Source organism: Gossypium hirsutum, chromosome A12 (assembly GCF_007990345.1).
Source record: "Gossypium hirsutum isolate 1008001.06 chromosome A12, Gossypium_hirsutum_v2.1, whole genome shotgun sequence".
NCBI lineage: Eukaryota > Viridiplantae > Streptophyta > Magnoliopsida > Malvales > Malvaceae > Gossypium > Gossypium hirsutum.
Genome location: NC_053435.1, coordinates 86,147,043 through 86,170,580, shown reverse-complemented (window position 1 = coordinate 86,170,580; position 23,538 = coordinate 86,147,043). Strand labels below are relative to the sequence as shown.

The window sequence follows — 23,538 nt, the reverse complement described above, 5'->3', positions numbered from 1 at the left end:
AATTTTTTTTAAAAATAAAATAAAATAAATAAAATACATAAATATTAAGAATTAATTTTATTATTATACTAATCAAAATTATGTGAAATTTTGATAGTAAGTACATTGAGTGATATGAGCATATCTATACTACCATATATAAAAGGAAGATTCTAAGACCTTCCTTCTTTGACACATGTTCTTGCTTTTTTTTTTTACATTATTAATAATAATGGTTAAACTTCAATATTGATACATTTATTTTTATTTATATAAAAATGGTTAAATTTTAATTTTTTTTTGAGAAAAAAACAAACAAAGATAAACTACAATAAAGTTCCGATAAATATAAAAATCCTCTCTTTATCTGCCTCAAGATAAACTAGCATTTCATCTGGAGGAGAGTCAATCAGGTGAAGATCCCCCCTCTTCCAAGAGCCATTTTAGCAAGATAGTCTGCACTTTTATTCTCTTCCCTGGGAATAATGTCTTATAATCCATTGTCTTTCTTGAGACAAAATCTGGTGTATTCTCCTAAGAAGAGCCGATTTTGGTTTATTCGAATCATTCTCATAAATGGCTTTGACTACCTCCAAACTATCAGAGTGAATAATCACATTGTCATGTCGTCTCCGTTGGATAAGCTTTAGGCAATCCAATGCCCCATAGTTCTGCATCAAAAATTGAACAATTCCCAATGAATTGATTGTATCCCATCATCCAGTTTCCTGTGCTATCCATGACTCCTTCCGCAGCTGCTCTTCCGGATGTTCTAGAAACAGCACCATTAGCATTGAGATAAATCCAATCCTTGGATGTCGGCTCCTTAAGGGGTAAAACAGTATAGTCACTCGAAATACTTCTAGAATCCAAAGACGCTTGTTTAGCCCAGCATATTGAGACTTTAATGATTTCATTGGGACTCCATGATTTCATTTGAAAGATGGAAAGGTTGCGATTCTTCCATAGATGCCAAGCTAACAATCCAAAGAGGCAAGCCCATATAATATCCCCACCATGAACCCTCGAAGTATCCTATAAATTGAAAGAGATCCATTCGTGTAAAGGGTTAGAGAAAAAAAGAGATTGTTGGTTTCTTGGAACAACTTGTTTCCAAACCTCCTTAGCCACAGTGCAATCCCGAATGATATACAAGATGTTCTCAGAAGCATGTCCACAAATCGAATAAGAAGCATCGTTCGCTAAACCATGCCTCACTCTTTCCACATTAGTGAGGAGTTTCTGTTTAAGCACTATCCAGAAAAAGAAGCGAACTCTTTGTGGGCCCGGGATTTTCCACACCGTTTTCCATAATTTGTCCCTGGAGTTCCAAGAGTCCTCCTTCAGCATCTTGTATGCACTTTTAATTGAGAAAGCTCTGGTTGAAGTATGTTTAAATTTGAGATTTAATTTTTGATATGATTTAGTATCTTAATGTTTATAATGATATTAATTAGTTTAGATATTTTATTCTAATTAAATTGTGGTCGTAAATTTAAAAAGGTATTAACATTGTTCAAATTTTTGTTAGATTTAAATTCATTACAATATTATCATTTTACATGATTATAAAATGAATACTTAAAAAAATAGAATCTCATATCAATAAATTTAATAAAAGAATTTTAACCGTGTGATGGAAACTATGTTAGTATCAATTAGATTACTATCATGGCTTTGAGAAACTTTACTTAATTAAATATATATAATTATATTATATATAAAGCTCAACTTCAACCAAGTAATACAATATTTTAGGTTTGACTATGTGTATTCTTGTATGCCATGTTTATATTATTATTTTAATTATAACTATATTTAAATATATTTATAACTTTTTAACATTAATAATTGGTATAATGATTTATTTGATCCTCTAATTTTTAAAAAAATAATTATTTTAATTATTTTATTTAATTTTTTGTATCTTTAGTCTTTGAACTTGCATTGCTTGTCAAATTATCTCAAAATAGATAGAAAAATTAAAGTTTATTAATTTTGCTAATGTGGCATACAAGTAGATGCCACATCGTCGATTAATTCATTTAAAATATATTTTAATTTTTTTAACTTTAAAAAAAATAATTAATTACTGGTGTGGCAATCCATGTGTTTGCCATGTCAACAAACGTTAATTTTGTCATACATTTTGGGGGGTAATTTGATAAACAACACGAATTTAAGGATTAAAAGAGACAAAAAAAATTAAATGAAATTTTATAAAATTAAAGAACCAAATAAATCATTATACCTTAATAATCTAATATGTATTTATCTTCACATTCTAATTATTTATTATCATACTCATATGAGTGGAATTTAAAAATATCAACAAATATTAATTCTTTTGGTGTTTCATCAATCAAATTTCCTTTTAATTTCTTTTTGGTCCTTTTCAAAGTTCGTAAATCCATGGACCGGACCAAGCATTAAAGATTATAATCATTGCATAGAGATGGAATGATGTGACTATATCCTTCTCCATGGGATGGGGCCATCATAATCAATTTGCTTCCTAAGCTCAAGCATGGTTGGTTGGTGTTGGGTGATAATTCAAGAGCGTTTAGATGCCATACTATGATTAAATGTAAATTTTTTGTTTTTAGCACCTCCGAACAACTAATAATTTAATTGATTTTTTAATACAATTTTCTTTTTTAGATTTTATCTTCTCAAAATTTTCATCATTATATAATTTATTGCTTTGCCCTTAAGACAAGCAAGGGCTTAAACAGATTGGTTATTGTTTGTTCATAATAAAGTAGTATTATATTTTATGTTTCAAAAGTTTATAATTTAGTCTCGATTTAGTAATTAAATGATACTTTCATATATAAGAATTTTTTAAATAATAATAAAAAAGTTATATTTGATGTATTGATAATATAATTTTTTATTTTACAAATAACTTTTAAGATTCTTATCACTCCCTGTGAAATTTAAAAATAAATCCCAACAACAAAGAGGCACTTATTTTGCGAATCTAACATAGGCATCATAACTCTCAAATTTGTTCTAAGATCGTAATTAAAGGTGACTTTGTGACTATAAATATTTAAATGATCCTAATATTCGTCATGACGTTTTTATACGTAATGCACTGAATATTTACGTTAAAAGAAACAAACATAGGAGCGAGCCATCAATGCAGCCAAGTCCTCTTTTACAAGTTGAAATATGTGTCATGGCCCCTGCCTTTTTCAAACATTAATCTTTTAAAATACCTGTCAACTACATTTATTTAAAACCTTTTTGGCTATCCCTTCAACTTCTCCTTCAAATCCCACTTTTAACCTTTTTTTTAATTTTTTTTATATTTTCAATATTTCCATGTTATCAATATATTTAGGTAATTATAAATATTAAGATTTGAGTTCTCATTCGACTGAAAAAATATTTAGATAAAAATTTTTCAATAATAATAATTTCAAAATTAATTTAAATGTGTCACTTCTTCCATTCAGTTGAACAAGAATTTTAAGTATATTAAATATTAATTAAGAGTCTGTTTTCCCAGCAAACATCTAATAGTAGATATTAGTACATTACCTACATATGGTATGTTTCTTTTGTGATCATATCATGTACAATTAGGGGTTTAATACAAATAATTAAATTTATAATAATAATATTATTAATACAAGGACCTTTTTTCCCTTTATTGAGTGGAAGACTGGTTTAAAAGCAAAGGTGGTTTGTATATGATATTCATATGCATGCATGGCGGCTCATTGGCAAATCAATTCCAACTGTGGAACAGCAACAAAAACCAGAAAATTAACAGACTAGGAGAAGTAAACTCTTAATTCTTTGATTGAAAAACTCACTTAAATCTAGACAACCAAACCTATGCTATTTATATAGCAGGAGCTAATTAACAAGTTGATATAAGCTCTAATAATTTTTATTCTAGTTAATCCAACTAATTCTATAACAGAAATTACTACCTTCTCCACAGACTAACTGTCAACTACTTAACTGTCATAATTGCTAAGTTGACTTATTCCTCAATATTCACTGCACAGGCCCAAATTTAACTAAACCCAACCTAACCCCATTACATTAGCCCAATCCCTAAAAAAGCCCTAGCCCAAATAACCCCAAACAGACCCAACTAATCAGTTTAGGGTTTCAAAAAAGCTAAAACCCTAAATCACCTAATCCCACCGCCTCAGTCACATCGTCAGTGCAAGTGGCACCTGCCTCCACCGCCTTTCGCCTGCAATATTAAAAGAAGAAAAGACAGTGTGCAGAAAAGGTTGAAATCCTTGTAAAAAATAGGCTATATAAGCCACAAGAGAATCGGGTATTGTAACACCCCTATCCCGTAACCATCGCCGGAATAAGTAAGGGGCATTACCGGACTTGTAACTCATGACAGAACGGTAAAACTTTTTTTTTTTGATCATTCATTTGGATAAACACTAAACACAGCCAGGAATAAATTGTAAACTTCTATAAGTAAACATCCAAAAGATGCCATTTTCATATGGCTTATATACAATAGTCAAAATATCATTCTACTATATTGTCTATCCTATACATGCCATAAGCTAAGTCTAATTACATAGTTGCCGTAATGGTAGATAGTGTGACGAAGTGCTGATGATCCCCGAACTGGTAGTCAAAATCCACAACCTATAAACCAAAACATGATCGAACAGAGTAAGCTTTTGTAAGCTTAGTAAGTTTTAAGCAAAACAAAGTGTTCTCATTCACTATCATTGGTCATTCATTTCAACTGTTCGATGAAGTTAATCTAGAGCTTCATCTCGAACTATAATATCAATAAACGCATCACTTGGCTGTCACATATATACTTTCGAATGATAATGACCTAGATGGTCAAATATTTCCAAAGCACCTTCTTCATCAATTTTCAACTTTCAATAATCCTTTCCACTTGTTCATAATCACATCCATATTTTTAAGTATTTCAACATGACAAGTACTAAATTACCGTAGGCACATAAAGAACTAAACATATTCCTTATCACATATACGTAAGCTTACAAAACATAATCATTACCTTGTACTGGCACATCTAGCTGAACCCAACCCATACTCAAATCATAAGGCTTTTGGGCAGAATATGCACTAATACATAAGAATATTTCATCACATACTTCATTATACAAGCATACCATTACCAATTAGATCATTCTCATATTTGGAGTTATAATATTAATCACATTTACCTACCTCTTTGATACTGATAATTCACCTCGAAATCACTCCACCGATGAGTAAGTAATACGTACCTGAACATCTTAAATACATAATACTTATTTGATGGTAACTTATTGCAGATACTCAATACCAAAGTCTTACTTGAATCCTAGCATTTAGCCGTCGGGTCTTTAAAGCTCGGATATAGTACGAGCACGAAGCCTACGGACATTAATCAGGATAATATTCTCGCATAAAGCCTGCGGGGTTTTAACCCGGATATAGTACTGACACAAATGCCCTTCGGGACTTATCACATTTATACACTTTCACATCCATCAAATTGGCCATTCGGCCATATCACATATATACACCTTCACATCCATCACATCGGCCATTAGGTCTTATCTCATATATACACTTTCACATTCATCACGTTGGCCACTCGGCCTTATCACATATATACACTTTCACATTCATCACATCGGCCATTAGGCCTTATCACATATACACACTTTCACATTATCACATATACACACTTTCACATTCATCACATCGGCCATTAGGCCTTATCACATATACACACTTTCACATTCATCACATTGGCCATTCGGCCTTATCACATATATACACTTTCACATTCATCACATCGGCCATTAGGCCTTATCACATATACACACTTTGTACATCAATTTCATCATAACAAAATTGACTAGGTATACTAGTCATTTACGGCTTATAGCTTCACTTTAATACGGATTTGGTACTTTGATTACCAATATTTAATCGATAGCTTATAAGCAACTCAAATAGTTTTATTAAGGTTTACAACATAATCACAAATTCAGCACAAGCTGTTTTTCCTGAGCAACAGTCATTAAATTATTCGTAAATGGAGCTACGAAACTCCAAATGAAGTGCCGTTAATTTTCCCTGAAAATAGACTCATACATATTTTATCCAACAAATTTTCAGAATTTTTGGTTTGGCCAATCAATGCCAGATTTTTCTTCAAGTTTCCACTATTTCACTGTTTGACTATGCTGACCACTCTTCACTACGAATCAAATTTCTCATTGTAAAAAATTCAAAATATGTTCTAGTTTATTTCATTTGAAACTAGACTCACTAAGGCATCTAGAATATAAATTTTGTCTTTTAAAAATTTTTGTACAATTTATAATGATTTTCTAAAAACAGAACAGAGGATCACAGTGTCATTCTGCACTGTCTCACACAACTTTAAATATCTCATTATCGGTAATTCCTTTGCTTACACGGTTTATTTTATAAGAAACTAGACTCATTAAGCTTTAATTTCATGTTTCATTCAGCCTCTAATTAAAGTCCATAAATTTATGGTGATTTTCTAAAGTCACGTTACTGCTGCTGTCCTAAGCAGACTATTTCAAATTACACTTAAATTCCCAAGCTCAAACACTTAAGAACTTACCATTTGAGCTTAGAACATAACATGGCGACATCATATCTTATTAAATCAACTCATCATGTCCTATTATGATTGAATTTACTCAACGTTTAATCACTTAAAACTTACCTCGGAAGTGGTCGACGACTAGATATCCACGGCTATTCGCTTACTTTCTCTTTTCCCTTATCCGACTTTGATCCTCTAGGCTCTTGAGCTAAATCAAACAATTTACTTCCCAATCAAACATAATCACACGGCATCCATATACATTTTAGAACCATTCTTAACATATTTACTACTCATTTACAAACAAAATACTCATATCACATTTTTAAAACTACCTTTCATAAACACTATGTATAAATATGCATTTCTTCACTATTTACTAAGTCAAGCCAAACCACATGATTTATTAATCGTTGATATATATAAATACAGCATTAACAACTTCACTTAAGCTTAAGTATAAAATTTGGTCTTACCAAATTTTGCACATTTTACCAAAATAATAACTACCAATTTTACACATAAGTGCCGAATCAAATCATACCATAGTTACAATATCACTTGACTAATGAAATATCCAAAAATCAATCTATCATTTACCAAATTCATAAACCACATATAAGGCACATTTTAAACTCAAGCATGTAACTTAACAACTTAACCATTAGTTGCCGAACCACAAACAAAACATATCATAGGCATGTAAAAACATATTTTACCAGTTGATAGCCAAATATAAATATACAACCCTTTACCATTTCCAAAATACATATGCATGGCCAACCTTTTAACCATATATTCGGTCATAAAATTTATTCTTTAACAATTCAACCAATTTCACAATTTAAATCAAAACTAATTGGATCATTTATAACCGTACCTAAATGAACATCAAATAGTATACAAAACATATTCATATGTTAATATCTCAAACCTTACCTTAACAACCAATATGCAAGATATCACATATACATAACTTAGCTTATGAAAGCATATGTATTATATCATAAACACATCTTTTACCAATTACCTCACTTAAGCCAAATTTTATAATCAACCACAAAAAAAATATACCACAAATCATACTTCCAAAATGAGCTACTTCCATGGCCGATTATATTTCATCATTAACATATCTCATTTTCGAATCATATAATCAACATCACAAACACATCACCAAAACACAAATCATACCTATCATATAACAAGCATAACAAAATAAACCAACCATGTCAAATATAACCATAATTTGATCAAACCTTGAAACCGAACTTAACAAAATAAACAAGCCATTGAATGATTAGAACTTGAACTAACCACCTTCTTTATACATAATTTTCCAAGAATTTCAAGGTACTTACCTCTTCCAAACCTCCTCCAAGCCGAACATGAAGCAAGAGAACTCCTCTCTTCTTCCTTCCTCAAGTCACGGCAAAATGGGGGAGCAAGGATGAAACAACTTTTGTTTCTCCTCCCACTCCCCTCATTTTTTTTATTATTCTTCCCACAACATATTAACACAAAAGGTTTATAATATGTTTTACCCCATAGCATGGCCGGCCACTAGCTCAAATTTTGGGTAATTTGACATGCAAACCCTTCATTTTTATAACATGCATCAATAGGCCACTTTACATTTGCTTAGCACATTTCTAAACTTTCTCACATAAGTCCTATTTAATAAAATTCACTTACAATTAACAAAATTCAAATATGAAATTTTCACACATGCATATATACATATAATAAGCATCAAATATGACGGTTAATTATTTTTATGACTCGGTTTTGTGGTCCCGAAATCACTTTCCGATTAGGGTCAAATTAGGGGTGTCACAGGTATAAGGTTGGGGATTTTCTTTCTTGTTTTCGAAATATAAGAGGGAAATAACATCAAAAAGGCTTCAATATATACTCGAAATCGCAGCAAAGGGATACAAAAGTCCGAATCAAAGGTCTATTTACCTTTTTATCTTTTTTATCTTTTTTTTGGATTTATTTGCATATATCATCTCTACTCTAATAAAAGCAATACATATATGTATTAGATAAATATAAGAGAAAAAAAAATTTACCTCTGGGCGATTTTCGGCCACCGTGTACGGTGGCCGACACGGCGGAGCCACGGCGAGGATGATAGTCGGATCCCCTGGCCAGTTTCGGGTTTTCTCCAGAGAGAAAAACTGTAACGCCCCGTACCCGAGACCGTTTCCGGAGTCGAACACGAGGTGTTAACGGACTTAATTCATTACTTAAACAGCTCATACAATTCATTTTAAAATTTCCAGACAAGCTGGCTAACTGCATCACAGTTTCTTTAAAAAATCATATCTCGAGTTCCGAAACTCTAAATCCAATTCCGTAAATTTTTCCTGAAACTAGACTCATATATCTATCTACTAATTTTTTTCTAGAATTTTTGGTTGGGCCAATGAGTACAGTTTATTAGTTAAAGTCTCCCCTGTTTCAGGGTTCAACTACTCTGACATCTGTGTATTACGAATCAGATATCTCCCTGTACAGAGCTTCAATAACTATGCCGTTTGTCTCTAATAAAACTAGACTCAATAAGGAATCTGTACATATAAAGCATGACTTCTAATTATCTTTTTAAAATTTATGGTGAATTTTCAAAGTCAGAACAGGGGATCTAGAAATCGCTCTGACCCTGTTTCACAAAAATTTAAACATCTCATAAAATATAGCTCATATACCTGTTTCGCTTCTTCCATATGAAAATAGACTCATCAAGCTTCTATTCCATAACTTATTCATTATTTAATTCCATTTTTACTATTTTTAGTGATTTTTCAAATTCACGTTACTACTGCTGTCTGAATCCATTTTATGGTAAATTTTACCTATTTCATGGTTTCCATGGATTAGCTAGCAAATTTGACATACATAACACCAAATATGATCATGATTAGCCATTCCAATGGCTAATCATTACCAAGCATTTCCATACCACTCAATAACCATATCATAAGACCATATATACAAAATGATTATAATGCTATACATGCCATACTCAAAATATACAAGCCATTATGCCAAGATGGTATACGGATAGTGTGAGCGAGCCTCTGACCGTTCCCGATTTCCGAGCTGGCTTTTCAAAACTACAAGGAATGAAAAGGAGGGAGTAACCATAAATGCTTAGTAAGTTCACATGCAAATAGCAAGTAACATAACTATATAAGCAAACATAAAACATCATTTGCATAATCATCACCGAGACATTCATATCACATTTTCATTTATCATCTTACCATATTGTTGTTATATCGATTTTTCAACCCGAGGATTAAGTACATACCTGTTCAAAGTATTCATTTCACAACACTTACCAATACGTCCCTTTCATCTTGAGTATTCCTCCATTTCAGTAGAACTTTACCCGTTGAACACATCGGAATATAATTCGGATACATGGAAAGTTTGCACATAAGTGCCACATATGTAGCCAAGCTACCATGTAACCCGCCCATAAGCGAACTCGGACTCAACTCAACGAGCTCGGGCATTCGTATCCATAGGTGAACTCGGACTCAACTCAACGAGTTCGGACATTCGCATCCATAAGTGAACTCGGACTCAACTCAACGAGTTCGGATGCTCAACCATCCTAGTGACATGTCACTTGTATCTTAATCTATTCCTAAGGTTCAAACGGGCTTTTTCCCTCGATCTCACATTTGCCGTCTTCCATGGAATATCGGAACCGATACTCAGTAGCAATTCATATTTATCAAGTAGTAAACATAATTTGCATATTACTCAACATTAACCACAAAGCATAATATTTCACGATTAAAAATCAGCATATCATATAATTAACATTAATAACTTAAAAATAACATTTATGCTACATTATTTACACATGAACTTACCTCGTATGCGAAAATGGCTCCTTTTACCATTTCGTCCACAACTTGGTATTTTCCCCATTTTAGCCCGAATTTCAGTTTTCCTTGCTCTATCATTTAAAATATAGTCTAATTAGGACTCACATTATTCAAATTGACCCAAAATCATATTTTGGAAAAATTACAATTTTGCCCCTAAACTTTTGCATATTTACACTTTTGCCCCAAAGCTCGTAAATTAAACTTCAGCCTATTTTCTTATGTTTTATGACATGCTGGTCATTTCTCCCTTCTATGGCAACATCAAATTCTCACTCGAACATGTACTTATGACTATTAGGTATTTTTACCGATTAAGCCCTTTTGCTCGTTTTCACTTAAAACCGAGTAGCACAAGTTGTCTAACATAATTAAAAACCTCATATTCTATCATAAAACACCAAAATACACAAATTTCACCTATGGGTATTTTTCCAAATATAAACCCTAGGTTAAATTATTGCTAGCATAAGCTAAATCGAGCTACCGGGACTCCAAAAACATAAAAATCATTAAAAACGAGGCTAGAACGGACTTACAATCGAGCTTGGAAGCTTTAAAAACCCTAGCCATGGTTTCTCCTTGCTATATTCGGCCATGGGGTTGAAGATGAGCAAAATTGGCTTTTAATTTTGTATTTTAATTCATTTTACCCCTAAATGACCAAAATGCCCGTACTACTAAACTTTCCAAAAATTCCATCCATGTCCAATTTTTGTCCATAGACTTAGAAATTGGTAAAATTTCTATTTAAGACCTCCTAATTAATATTTCAAAACAATTTCATACTAGAAACTTCTAGAATGCAAGTTTTGCAAATTATTCGATTTAGTCCCTAATTTCAATTTAAGCACTTTATGCATAAAATTTCTTCACGAAATTTTCACACATTCATGCAATCATATCATAGACCTTAAAATAATCATAAAATAATTATTTCTATCTCGAATTTTATGGTCACGAAACCACTATTCCGACTAGGCCCAAAATTAGGATATTACAAAAACCCTCTCTCTTTCTTTTTTTTTCTCAATCTCAGAAAAAATGAAATTTCAAAAAAAAAATTTACTTTTATAAGCCTTTGGTACGACGTCGTTTTGGGGCAAACACTCAGCACCCAAAACGGCGTCGTTTAGCTACCCTGACCCTAGACCCGACTCCAACATGCTTAGGATCCGCGTGTTTTTGGACTGAGGGTCTATTTGCGCCCTCAGTCCCTCCGCTTTTGAGGCCGGTTTTAATGTGGTCCCATTCCCCTTTCTTTCCTTTTAATTTCGCCCATAAAGTTTCATATTTGTTTCGTTTTGGTCCTGTGTGAAGCACAGCGTTTTGGAGAATGGGAAAATTTCCTTTTTAATCCCCCATGTCCTTCGCGCCCTTCGAATGGGTCCATTCTCTGACTTTTATTTTTAAATTTGCCCTAAAATTTCATTTTTGTTTCGAATTTAGTCCTTTTTTTTTTCAAATTTAATTTAGTTTATACATTACTTTTACCATTTTTTTATTATTTTTAATATTATTTGCTATTATATTTACCATTATCGTTATTATTATTATTAGTATATTTTTTCTATTATTAGAATTATTTTTTAGTTTCAACTAATACTTATATATTTATATATTTTATGTATATATTTATAGTTATTTTTCAATATTATTATTCCTAATAAATATATGTATACATATTTAAATACTATATTATACACATCTTTAATACCACGTTATATACATATTATTATTATATCTATTTTTACTCTTATTATATTTTTTATTAATATTAGTATATGTTTCATTACATATGTATATATCTTTTAATATATATATTTATTTAATATTATTAATAATTGTTTTTTTTACATTATTATCATTTCTAATATATATGTGTATCGTATATGCTTTTATATATATTATATATAGTTAGTATTATTAGTTATATGTATTTATTCTATTTCATGTACATATTTTTATTATCCTTATTATCCTTATTAATATTAGCATGTGTTTTATTATATGTATATATCTTTAATGAATATATGTATATTTATGTAATATTATTAATAGTTGTTTTTTAACATTATTATTATTTCTAATATGTATATCCTATGTAAATATTTCAATATTATATTATGTATACATTTTTTTATATATTACGCATATATATCTTTTAATATTTTATTTTTATTATTATGTATATATATTTTTGATACTACATATATTTTTTTATTTCTATTATTACATATATATTTTAATACATATATGTATATATTTATATATCGTTATTATTAGTTATTTTTTATATTATTACTGTTTTCAATAAATATTGTATATATTTTTAATCTAGTATTATATGTTTTACATATATATGTTCCCTACTATTTCATATTTACATTATTACTATTATTATCATGTTTAATACCATATGTATTATTATTGTTTTATACTATTATTATTTATATTATTATTATTATCGTTTTCGTTATCATTGTCATTTTTATTTTGCCATGTTTTATTTTTATTTATTTATTTATTTATTTATTTACTTATGTATTTGATCATTTCATTTTCCTCATGCATTTGTTTATATTTACATATTACTAGCCTTGCTATTATTTCATCTTTTATAATTGCTCATATTATTGTTTTTGACACTGTCGCACCTATTATTATGTTATTATACATATTAATATCATAATTTGCTTTTATGTTTTACTATAAATCACATTATATATTTTTTACTCAATACATTAAAATAATTCTTTCATAAAAGTAATATTCCGAATTTGGTAATTCGAGACAATCGTGCCCTAACTTACTGGGTTCCGATTTTTCTCATTTAACCTAAATAACGGAATATTCTTTTAAATCACAATACAAGTTTTGAAATAAATGCTTACTCTTGAAGATTCGAGGTGTTGTGTCCTAACTTACTAAATACGACATCTTGTTACCTCAAGATAAGAGCTTTTGCAAATAAAGGCAATATTCGGTATTAAGAAATTCGAGAAAACGTGCCCTAACTTTCTGGGTTTCGACTTTTCTCGTTTACCCTAAATAACCGAACATCCTTTTAAACAATTTAAAATACATTAAATAAAAGCAAGTTCATTCTCAAAAGTTCGAGATGTCGTGTCCTAACTTACTGGATGTGACATTTTATTACTTCGAGATGAAAAGGTCTTTAACACTCGAGTGTTTTTACAAAAAGATGGATTGTATTTTAAAGTCTTTCAAGTTTTCCATTTTCGACACTAAGACACTAATTAATCAACTAGGTACTAATTTTTGGACGTACCGAGGGTGCTAATCCTTCCTCGTGCGTAACTGACTCCCGAACTCATTTTCTGATTTTCGTAGACCAAGAATTATCGTTTTAGTAAATCTTAAATTTTATTAAAATGATTAATTTGATGTGACCCGATCACACCTCATAAAAAAGGATTGGCGGTGACTCCCTATTTTTCATTTTCGTTTCCAAAACCAAAGTCAATCCCTGTTTTTTCAAAAAAATAGTTTCGACATTCAACTAACTAGAAATGTCTATGATCACCTTCTGCTCTGTAATTCCTTAATATTCACCAGACTAGAAATGTCTGTCACCTTCTATTCTGTAAGGATCCATCTCTGTTGACAACCTTGAGTATTGATCTGAACTGGGTAAAACATCCAGTTGAAAGAGGCTTAGTGAGCACATTTGCTGTAACGACTCAATTTTCAGTGGTACTGAAAATTACAGTTTTAGGATCTTATTTTCGTAAACCGAGTCTGTAAATATTAAATAAAGATATTTACGAAGTTATTATATAGGTGAATTGAAATTTGGATAGCAAATTTAGCCGAAATTATGAATAATTAGGGCCTAGAGACTAAATTGTAAAGTTCAATTTCTATAGATTTTTAATTAGAAAATATCTTGATGACTTAAATTGTAATTAACCAAAGGTCCAAAACAACAATTAGACCATGCCAAAGTAAATATTAGTGGACGGTATAATCTTATGGTTATTAACTTAATTAAATTAAGTACTATTTAACTAAATAATACACTGGTTCATGCCACACCTTGAGGAATGATGTGCTAATTGTCTTGGTTCAGTGAGCTGATGATAGTTGACATTCATTGTTGAACTTTCATCAGAAACACTTACAAAAGTCTCATCAAATCAATAATAACATTTCTAGACAATATGGTCAATCTTGCTACATAACAGACACTATGGCTGATTGTGTGTAAACCTTCCCTCACAACCTCTGGCACAATGAAACCCTTTACCATTCTAGAAACTACCTCAAAATTGCTGCTTATGTCCTTGGTTATAGCTTCTATTGTAACCACTTGGTCCAGAATTCTTAGACCAACTTACACCTTCACTACTCTGTTGACTAGCCAAATTAGCTTGAAGAGGTACATTAGACCCAAATTTGAGTTGTCTTAATTCACAACCAAGTAGCATATCAGTTTTGAGGTCAAGAGAAACACAAGTGGCTAAGGCTACCACTCTGGTAAACTCATATTTTACTGAGAGCCCTACAAGAATAATGTTAACTTGCTCCAGTTAAAAAATCAAAGTACTTGCAGCAACCAATGTGTCAAACATTCCTTTGATCTTGGGCAGATACTATTTAACAGACAACTAACCCTTTTTCTAAAAATACAAATCATGCCTTAAGCTTGAAATTGTGATAATAGAATTGGTAGCAAACTTTCTTTCTATAGTTGCCCACATATCAAAGCTAGTATGAGCATTGGTAAGATAAATCAAGATCTCATAACACATGATTAACAGCAACCAAGAAGCTAACAATTTGTCCTGTAGTATATGCAATATGTATTCAGGATTCTCAACTAATTTCCCATCTTTATCAAATATGAATTGAGAAAGAACATTGGCAGTGCCTAAAACAAAACCTTGCATACCATATCCTTCAAGAATCAACATGATTTGATGCTTCCATAGTAATTGGTTTCATTAAGTTTGACAGCATCATGTTTAGGAAATTGCTTAACTTTCTTACCAAGAAGAGAAGCCACTGAAGCAGGCTCTGTGTAACACCCCTAACCCGTATTCATGCCGAAATAGGTTAAGAGGCATTATCGGACTCGTAACTTAGATTAAAATAACCAAATATCAAATACCATCTTAATTCAATAAAATACCATTCATTCATGTTCATTACGAACTTAAACTGAGCATACAAGGTTTAATCCATGCATTTAGGACTAAATCGATAACATGTGAACTTTTCAGAACTTATAAAAATATTCAACTTTTAAAAGGTTACACGCCCGTTTGAACAGGTCGTGTGCCTCACATAGCATTAGACACGCTCGTGTGTCTAAGCCGTAACGAAACAGGGCATACATACTGACTTGTCTTCACAGCCACAAGACACGCCCGTGTGCCAGGCTGTGTGAAAATTAAAGAGGCTACTGACTTGGCCACACGACTGACCACGCGCCTTTGTGCCAACCCGTGTGCCACACACGACCAATAGACACGCTCTTCTGTCTAGGCCGTGTCAAAACTGGAGGGTATACTGCCTTTAATTCGTAGGGTACCCTAGGGGACGCACGACTGTGTAATGTGACCGTGTGTCGCACACGGCTGAAACACACGCTCGTGTCTCTGCCCGTGTGGACAAACATAGGCCATTTGAATAGCCAATTTGCAACCCCAATTTGGGTCAACCTATAAGCAAAGAAATAAGCATATATGCACAACCAATTCAGCCAAATGCCAAACCAAAACATAAGCCACTCATGACATATCAATTCTAATCAAATATATACTCATAAGCCTTACTAATCCATATCAAAACATAAGTTAAAAAGCTTGTCAAAACATTTCTTTCTATACATCATTCAATTACATGCTAAAACTTGCTAAAACTTACCAACATTTACCATTTCTTTTGTCCAACTAGAACATATCAAATATATCATATTGCATCACATATCTTATACCAAAACCATGACATATCCACAACCATACCAAGCCATATCACATGGCTAAATATATATTCATCACAAAACATAATTTCACAACTTCTAGCCTATACATGCCATACTTTAATATATACATTTTCAAAGTACCAAAATGAGGTTTGATAGTGTGGTGATGATCCTTGATGATCCCCGAACTCACGCTAGCTTCGATATCTATAAAACAATGCAAACACACACACAAAGTAAGGTTTCAAAAGCTTAGTAAGTTCGCACCATAATCATCAGCAGTATATAAAATATGAAACATCAACACATACGTACTTATAAATTCTCAACTCATCTATCAATTTCATGCCAACATCATTCATATATTTACACCAATTCAATAAACTTTATATATGCATAATACCATCTACCACATAGGTATTAAACTTACTTGAACATTCCCGTATTCATTCATTTTCATTCTCACCTCTTGCTCGGTTATTTTAAGACTTTTCGAAGATTATCAATGCTTTAAACTTCCGCACACTTAGTGTATTAAAGATTAGCCGAAGCTATAATAATTTCGCACACTTAGTGCTTTCTCAATTAACCAAAGCTATCTCGGTATTGCACACTTAGTTCCTCATATAACCGAAGCTAGTTTAACTCGCACACTTAGTGCCAAATACCATTGATTTATCATTGTATTCATCCAAACTAAATGTATATACAATCTATGTATAAACTAAGCATCAAAAAATACTTATTAACATCATATTTTATGTTCGAACTTACCTCGTACTCGAAATTGTCGACTCGGATCATCTACTCTATAATCTTTGACTTCCCTCGGTCTAAGTCCGAATTCCTCTTTTCTTAATTTATAAGTATTCAAAATTAACCCTTTTATTCACTAAATTATTCAAAACAATCCATAGACACATATTTAGGGCATTTTGCAAACTAGCCCTCACGTTTTCACATTTCGACACTTTAGTCTCTAATTTACAAAATCACAAAACACACAAAGTTTGCTTGTACACAAGCTTAGCCGAATTTTCATAGCTCTCCTACAAGTCCATACATTTTATTTATTTGACATTTTAGTCCTTCAAAATAATATTTTTACAATTTAGCCCAAATTACTCAAATTCATCAAAAATCCAAAGACAAAACATGTAAACCCAACATCAAGCTTTCATATTTCAACATATAACATCACAAAGCTCATGAATTCATCCATGGCATATTTCAAAATTATGAACAAAATTAAAAATTGAGGCATGGGTTCGATAATATACGAAGCAACGATTACAAAAACGTAGAAATAATTAAAAACCGAACAAAATCCATACCTTAATCAAGAAATTCAATGGCTGAACCCTAACTATCCTTTTCATTTCTTTTATGTGTGATTTTAGGTTGATGAACATGAGAAAATGAGTTTATTTTAAGCTTTGTTTTACTTAACTTATATTATTAATCAAATACCAAATTTGCCCTTTATTAATACATATAAAAATCATTTGTAATAAGGCCATATATGTCCATTAACCATGTAAATGGCATAATTACCACATAAGGACATCTCATAAATAAAGCCAAATCAATTAGGCACTTTAAACATATAGCAGGCAACTTTTACATTTTACGTGATTAGGTCATTTTTCTAAATTAAGCACACAGACATTCAAATTTTCATAAGAGACTTTCACACATGCTAATTCACACATCATAAACACAAAAAATAATATTTAAACATTTCTCTGACTTGGATTTGTAGTCCCGAAGCACTATTCCGACTAGGGTCTAAACTGGACTGTTACACTCTGTGTACAAGCCCAATTTAGCCCGGGGCCCATAAATAGAAATAAACTAAACCAACAAGCCCAAAACCAAAGCCCAAATTTTAGACCCAACTACCCTAGCCCAATAGAACCCAAACCTTAACAAAAAAATAAAACCCTAGCCCCCTAACACAAGTGGCGCCGCAACCTACCCTAGCCACTGCCTTTGCCATGCCGCCGACGTCAGCACCTCTGCCACCACCTGCTCCTCCACTTGCTCCACCACCTACAAGATTTAATGAAGAAGAGACAGAAAATAATAAAAAAAGCATGTAAAATGGATTTAAAAAGCCAAGCCAAAATCATTTGTAACATTTGGCAATTTTATAAATACAAGCAGTAGACATTTTTAAGAAAAAAAAAACAACAAGCATTGAAGAAAAAAAGCAAACTCAAACGTGCCAAGGTTCCCTTTTTTTTCCTTTTATTTTCATTTTTCAAAACTATACATACATATAAAGATTTCATTTTTTATTTTCGGTTATATATAAAAAAATACATAAAAAGGGGAGGGAGACCGTACCTATTTTGGATAGCCTAAAAGTGGACATTTTTTTGGGCTCCGACCACCGTGTACGGTCGCCATAGTTTGGACGGAGGGAGAGAGGCTTCAGAGAAAAGGGAGAGGGAGAAGTTTTTTTTTATTAAAAAAGGGGTGTTGAAATGAAAATTTTTTGGGAAAATTTAAATAAAGGGCCAAAACGACGTCGTTTTGGCCAGGATCCTTAAACCCCAAAACGGCGTCGTTTTGAGCCTTAAACCACTACCCGACCCGCTCCAGGCCTAGGATCTGCGTGTTTTCAATGGAAGGGCTAATTGCACTTTTAGCCCTTCCAACTTTTTATTGTTTTGCAATTAAGTTTTTTTTTTATTTTTAATTTTTACCCTGTAATTTATTTCAATTACATTTTGGTCCACATTTAAACGACGCCGTTTCTGTGGGTAGGGATTATTTCCCTTTTGGACCCTCCTTGTTATTCGCGTGTTCAAATTGGCCCATTTCCTTTTTATTTATTTCAGATTTGCCCCAAAACTTTGTTTTTATATTCAATTTCGTCCTTTTCATTACTTTTGTTGTTTTATTATATTATTACTCTTATTATTATACTTGTATTTATATTTATTTTATTCTAATACCATTATTATTACTACTTCTATTATTATTATTATTTAACTATTATTATTTTTCGTACATATATATTATTATTTGTATTATTACTATTATTAACGCTTTTATTATTGCTATTATTATTCCTTTTACTATTACTATTATTATTACTATTATTACTATTTTTTTATGTTCATTTTTATTATTAATATTATTATAATCTTATTTTATTACTACTATCATTTTTTAAAATTATTGTTACTATTATTCTTTTACCATTTAATACATTATTACTATTTTTATTATTGTTATTATTACTATTTATTATTATCATTATTATTACTATTACTTTTACTTTTATTTACTATTATTATATTATTATATTATTTTTATTTTTATTTTCCATTACTATTATCATTATTATTATTACTAATATTAATATTCTTATTATTACTATTATTATTATCATTAGTATTATTAATATTAATATTATTATTATTATTATTATTATTATCGTTCTCATTATCATTGTCATTTTTTATTTTTTCATGTTTTATATTTTTTATGTATTTGTTTATTTCATTTTCCTTATGCATTTGTTTTATATTTTTATATTACTAGCCTTGCTTTTATTTCATCTTTTTATAATTGCTCATATTATTGTTATTGACACTGTCGCACCTATTATTATGTTATTATACGTATTAGTACCATAATTTTGTTTTATATTTTACTATAAATCACATCATATTTTTACTCGATACATTAAAATGTTGTTTTAAATAAGAAATATTTCGTATTTCGAGATTCAAGAAAATCGTACCCTAACTTACTGGGTTTTGATTCTTCTCATTTAACCTAAATAGCGGAATATGCTTTTAAAATCGCAATACGAGTTTTGAATAAAATACTAATTCTCGGAAATACGAAGTGCCGTGCCCTAACTTTCTGGATATGACATCTTGTTACCTCGGGATAAGATTTTTTTTATATAAAGACAATTCGATATTTGGAAGTTCGAGAGATCATGCCCTAACTTACTGGGTTTCGATTTTTCTCATTTACTCTAAATAATCGAATATCCTTTCAAAAAGTTAAAATACACGGATTTTAAATAAAAGGCAAGCTCACTCTCAAAAGTTCGAGATGTCATGTCCTAACTTACTAGATGTGACATTTTATTACTTCGAGACGAGAAGGTCTTTAACATTCGAATTTTTTTATAAAAAGAGGGATCGTATTTTAAAGCCTTTTAAGTTTTCAATTTTCGACACTAAGACACTAATTAATCAACTAGGTGCCAATTTTTGGGCGTTACGAGGGTGCTAATCCTTCCTCGTGCGTAACCAACTCCCGAACCCGTCTTTCTGAATTTCGTGGACCAAAATCGTTGTTTAAATAAATCAAACTATTTATTAAAAACAATCACTTTTACGAGGTAACCTGATCACACCTCATCAAAAAGAATTGGTGGCGACTCCTATGTTTGTTTTTATTTTCAAAACCAAGTCGACCCCCTTTTTTTCAAACTTTAAAATGGTTTCGACACTCTGAATATGATATATTCACCTGCTCACCACCACCACCATTCGAGGGGTGATTTGGACTGCCTTCAACTACTTCTGGTGCCATGATGATTAAAAACACTTGTAACCAAAATCTCCAGTGATCTTAGCATAAAGACCTTGGCTCTAGTACCATGTCGAGATAACACGAGAACAATAAGAAAAACCAGAAAACTAACAGACTAAGAGAAGCAAAGTCTATTTCTTTAATTGAAACACTCACCTGAATCTAGAGGACCAAAAGCAACTAGTTAACCAGTTGATATTAGTTCTAACAACTTTAATCTAGTTGATCCAACTAATTCTATAATAGAAATAACTACCTTCTTAACAGACTAACTATCATAATTGCTAAGCTGAGTTATTCCTTAATACCAACTTCTATACTAAATGTCAACATTCGACTAGCTATGGCTTGTTAGGTTTATATCAAGAGTAAAAAAGCTTTAAAGTTAAGGAGGATTCACCTAAGCTAAAGTTAGAGGATAAAAGAATCACCATAGCAAGCAATAGGGAGGTGTGCTACATCAAATTTGATTAATTATTTGAAAAAAAACAATTTCTAACAACGGGTTCTTGGAGTTCAATTTTTTAATCATTTATTTGTTATAATATTTAATAAAGATTGCGATAAAATTATAATACTATTATGAGTTCGATTTAGCTTAATTGAGATTCAAACCACAATACGTTTACATGATTCTTGCATTCTACTTTATTAATAAAATTTTTTACCTTAAAAAAGTATTATAAAAATAAAGAACGAATATGACAAGTTTAATGTTCCTTAAGTAAGGTTTCACATTAAAATTTTACATGCGGATAAAAAATAGGATTGAAATAATTTTACTTCTCATTTAGAGATCCAACTTAAGTCAACTTTAAATTTAATCAGAATCACCCTAATAGTAATGAATCTAAGAAGACATTAGATTAAGAAAAAAGAAAGAAGATGCATCTTTCAAGTATGCTTATAAGACATGAAAGATTTATTAATTTAAATATTAAAAAGCTAATTAAAAGAATGAAAAACATTGAATGGATGGATGAATTTAAATGCAATTTACCATAAAATTATAGACAAACATTTTAAGTAAGCTTGATTACCACTTTCTTTAGGTTCTTGTGGCTTGCATATATAGGATTTCATAGCGAAGGTTGTCTCTCAAACCTTTTTTGAGTCAGTTGGAGTCTTGGACTCTACGTTATGATTAAAAAAAAAAAACCATGAAATATTCTGTGGGAGTGCGCACTAGAGCTAAGACAAGGATGGAGGATTTATATTGAAAAATTGTGTCAACAGTTATAAATACGACAAGGCCAACCAGAACTGAAATGTTAGAAAAATAAGAAAGAAACCCTATGTGGGAATTAATGTTACAAATACATGTTAGAAAAACTGAAGTTGGGAACACACATAGGATAGCACCACCACTTCCCAATAATTGTACCATTATTACCACCTAAAAGTTGTTTTAATATCTTTATTTTATTTTCTCTTTCCGAATGTCAACATGCAACTCATTCATGTGCATATGAAATTTAGATTGATATGTTCTGCAATATGGCATAAATGTATAATTATACACTAATTAACTTACAAGGTATTCTATATATATATAATTGAGGGCAAAGTTTAATATGATCATATTGAAGGTTGTTCATCCTCTTATTATGTGGTTGAATCATGGTATAAGAAAACAAACTTTAGTTTCCAACCACCACCATTGCAATCCTTCCAAGTAAAAAGTATTAAAATAGTGAAAGAATGATGAGTTTATTGATATCTTGATGAGTATTTATAATGACTACATTGCTCATTAAACCACAAAGAAGAGATAAAGAAATTAAAAAAAAAAAAACTACAAATTTTGAACATAAGATAAGACAAGGAAGTTCAAGAAAGATAACAAGAAATCTAAACAAAATAGTTATTGATGTGGACTAAGTCAATGCAAGTTGGTGTTGATATCAACCACACCCAACTTGGAAAAATGGTAACAAAGGAAGCATCGTGGCAGTGTTTTTGTTAGAAGATCCATGACTTGATGAACGAAAGTGGAAGTCAATGACCACATGTTTCATGCGGAATGTAAGTTGTGTTCACAATGTCACAGAGAACCCGAGGAACTGCTATAAGTGGAACACAAAGTTCATGAAGTAAGTGAATGAGTTAATCAGTCTCAATACAGCTGCGGCAACAACTTGATATTCAACTTCTGTTGATGAGCAAGAAACCGAGTGATGCTTTTTCGAAGACCATGAAATAGGAGAGTTACGGAGATAGATTATATATCCGGTTGTTGAAGTGCGATCGTTAGGATTACTAATCCAATCAGAGTCAGAATATGCAAGTGGGTGTAGATCAAGTGCCTTGGTAATTTGAAGAGCATAAAAAGAGGTAGCATGGAGATACTGAAGAAGTCGTTTGAGAGAAATCCAATGAGACATAAATTGTTGAAGAATAGCATCAACAATATCAGGGCGATTCATAGGCGTGGAAATTCCTTTACAATTGTGCACGTCAACCTCTTGTAATATATCATTTGTTTATGCTATAAGAAAGGTAGAGACTATCAGTGGAATGAAACACCT

General features: G+C 31.2%; 1 protein-coding gene across 1 annotated transcript; it reads right to left on the bottom strand.

The window, feature by feature from the left end:
* Positions 1–4,119: 4,119 nt before the first annotated feature.
* Positions 4,120–23,436, bottom strand: LOC121211426 (secreted RxLR effector protein 161-like). Its single transcript, XM_041084190.1, has 3 exons — positions 23,134–23,436; positions 18,423–18,496; positions 4,120–4,198 (listed from the first exon to the last, which is right to left on the bottom strand). The coding sequence occupies exons 1-3, from the start codon at positions 23,434–23,436 to the stop codon at positions 4,120–4,122; spliced, it is 456 nt and encodes a 151-aa protein (XP_040940124.1).
* Positions 23,437–23,538: the final 102 nt, after the last annotated feature.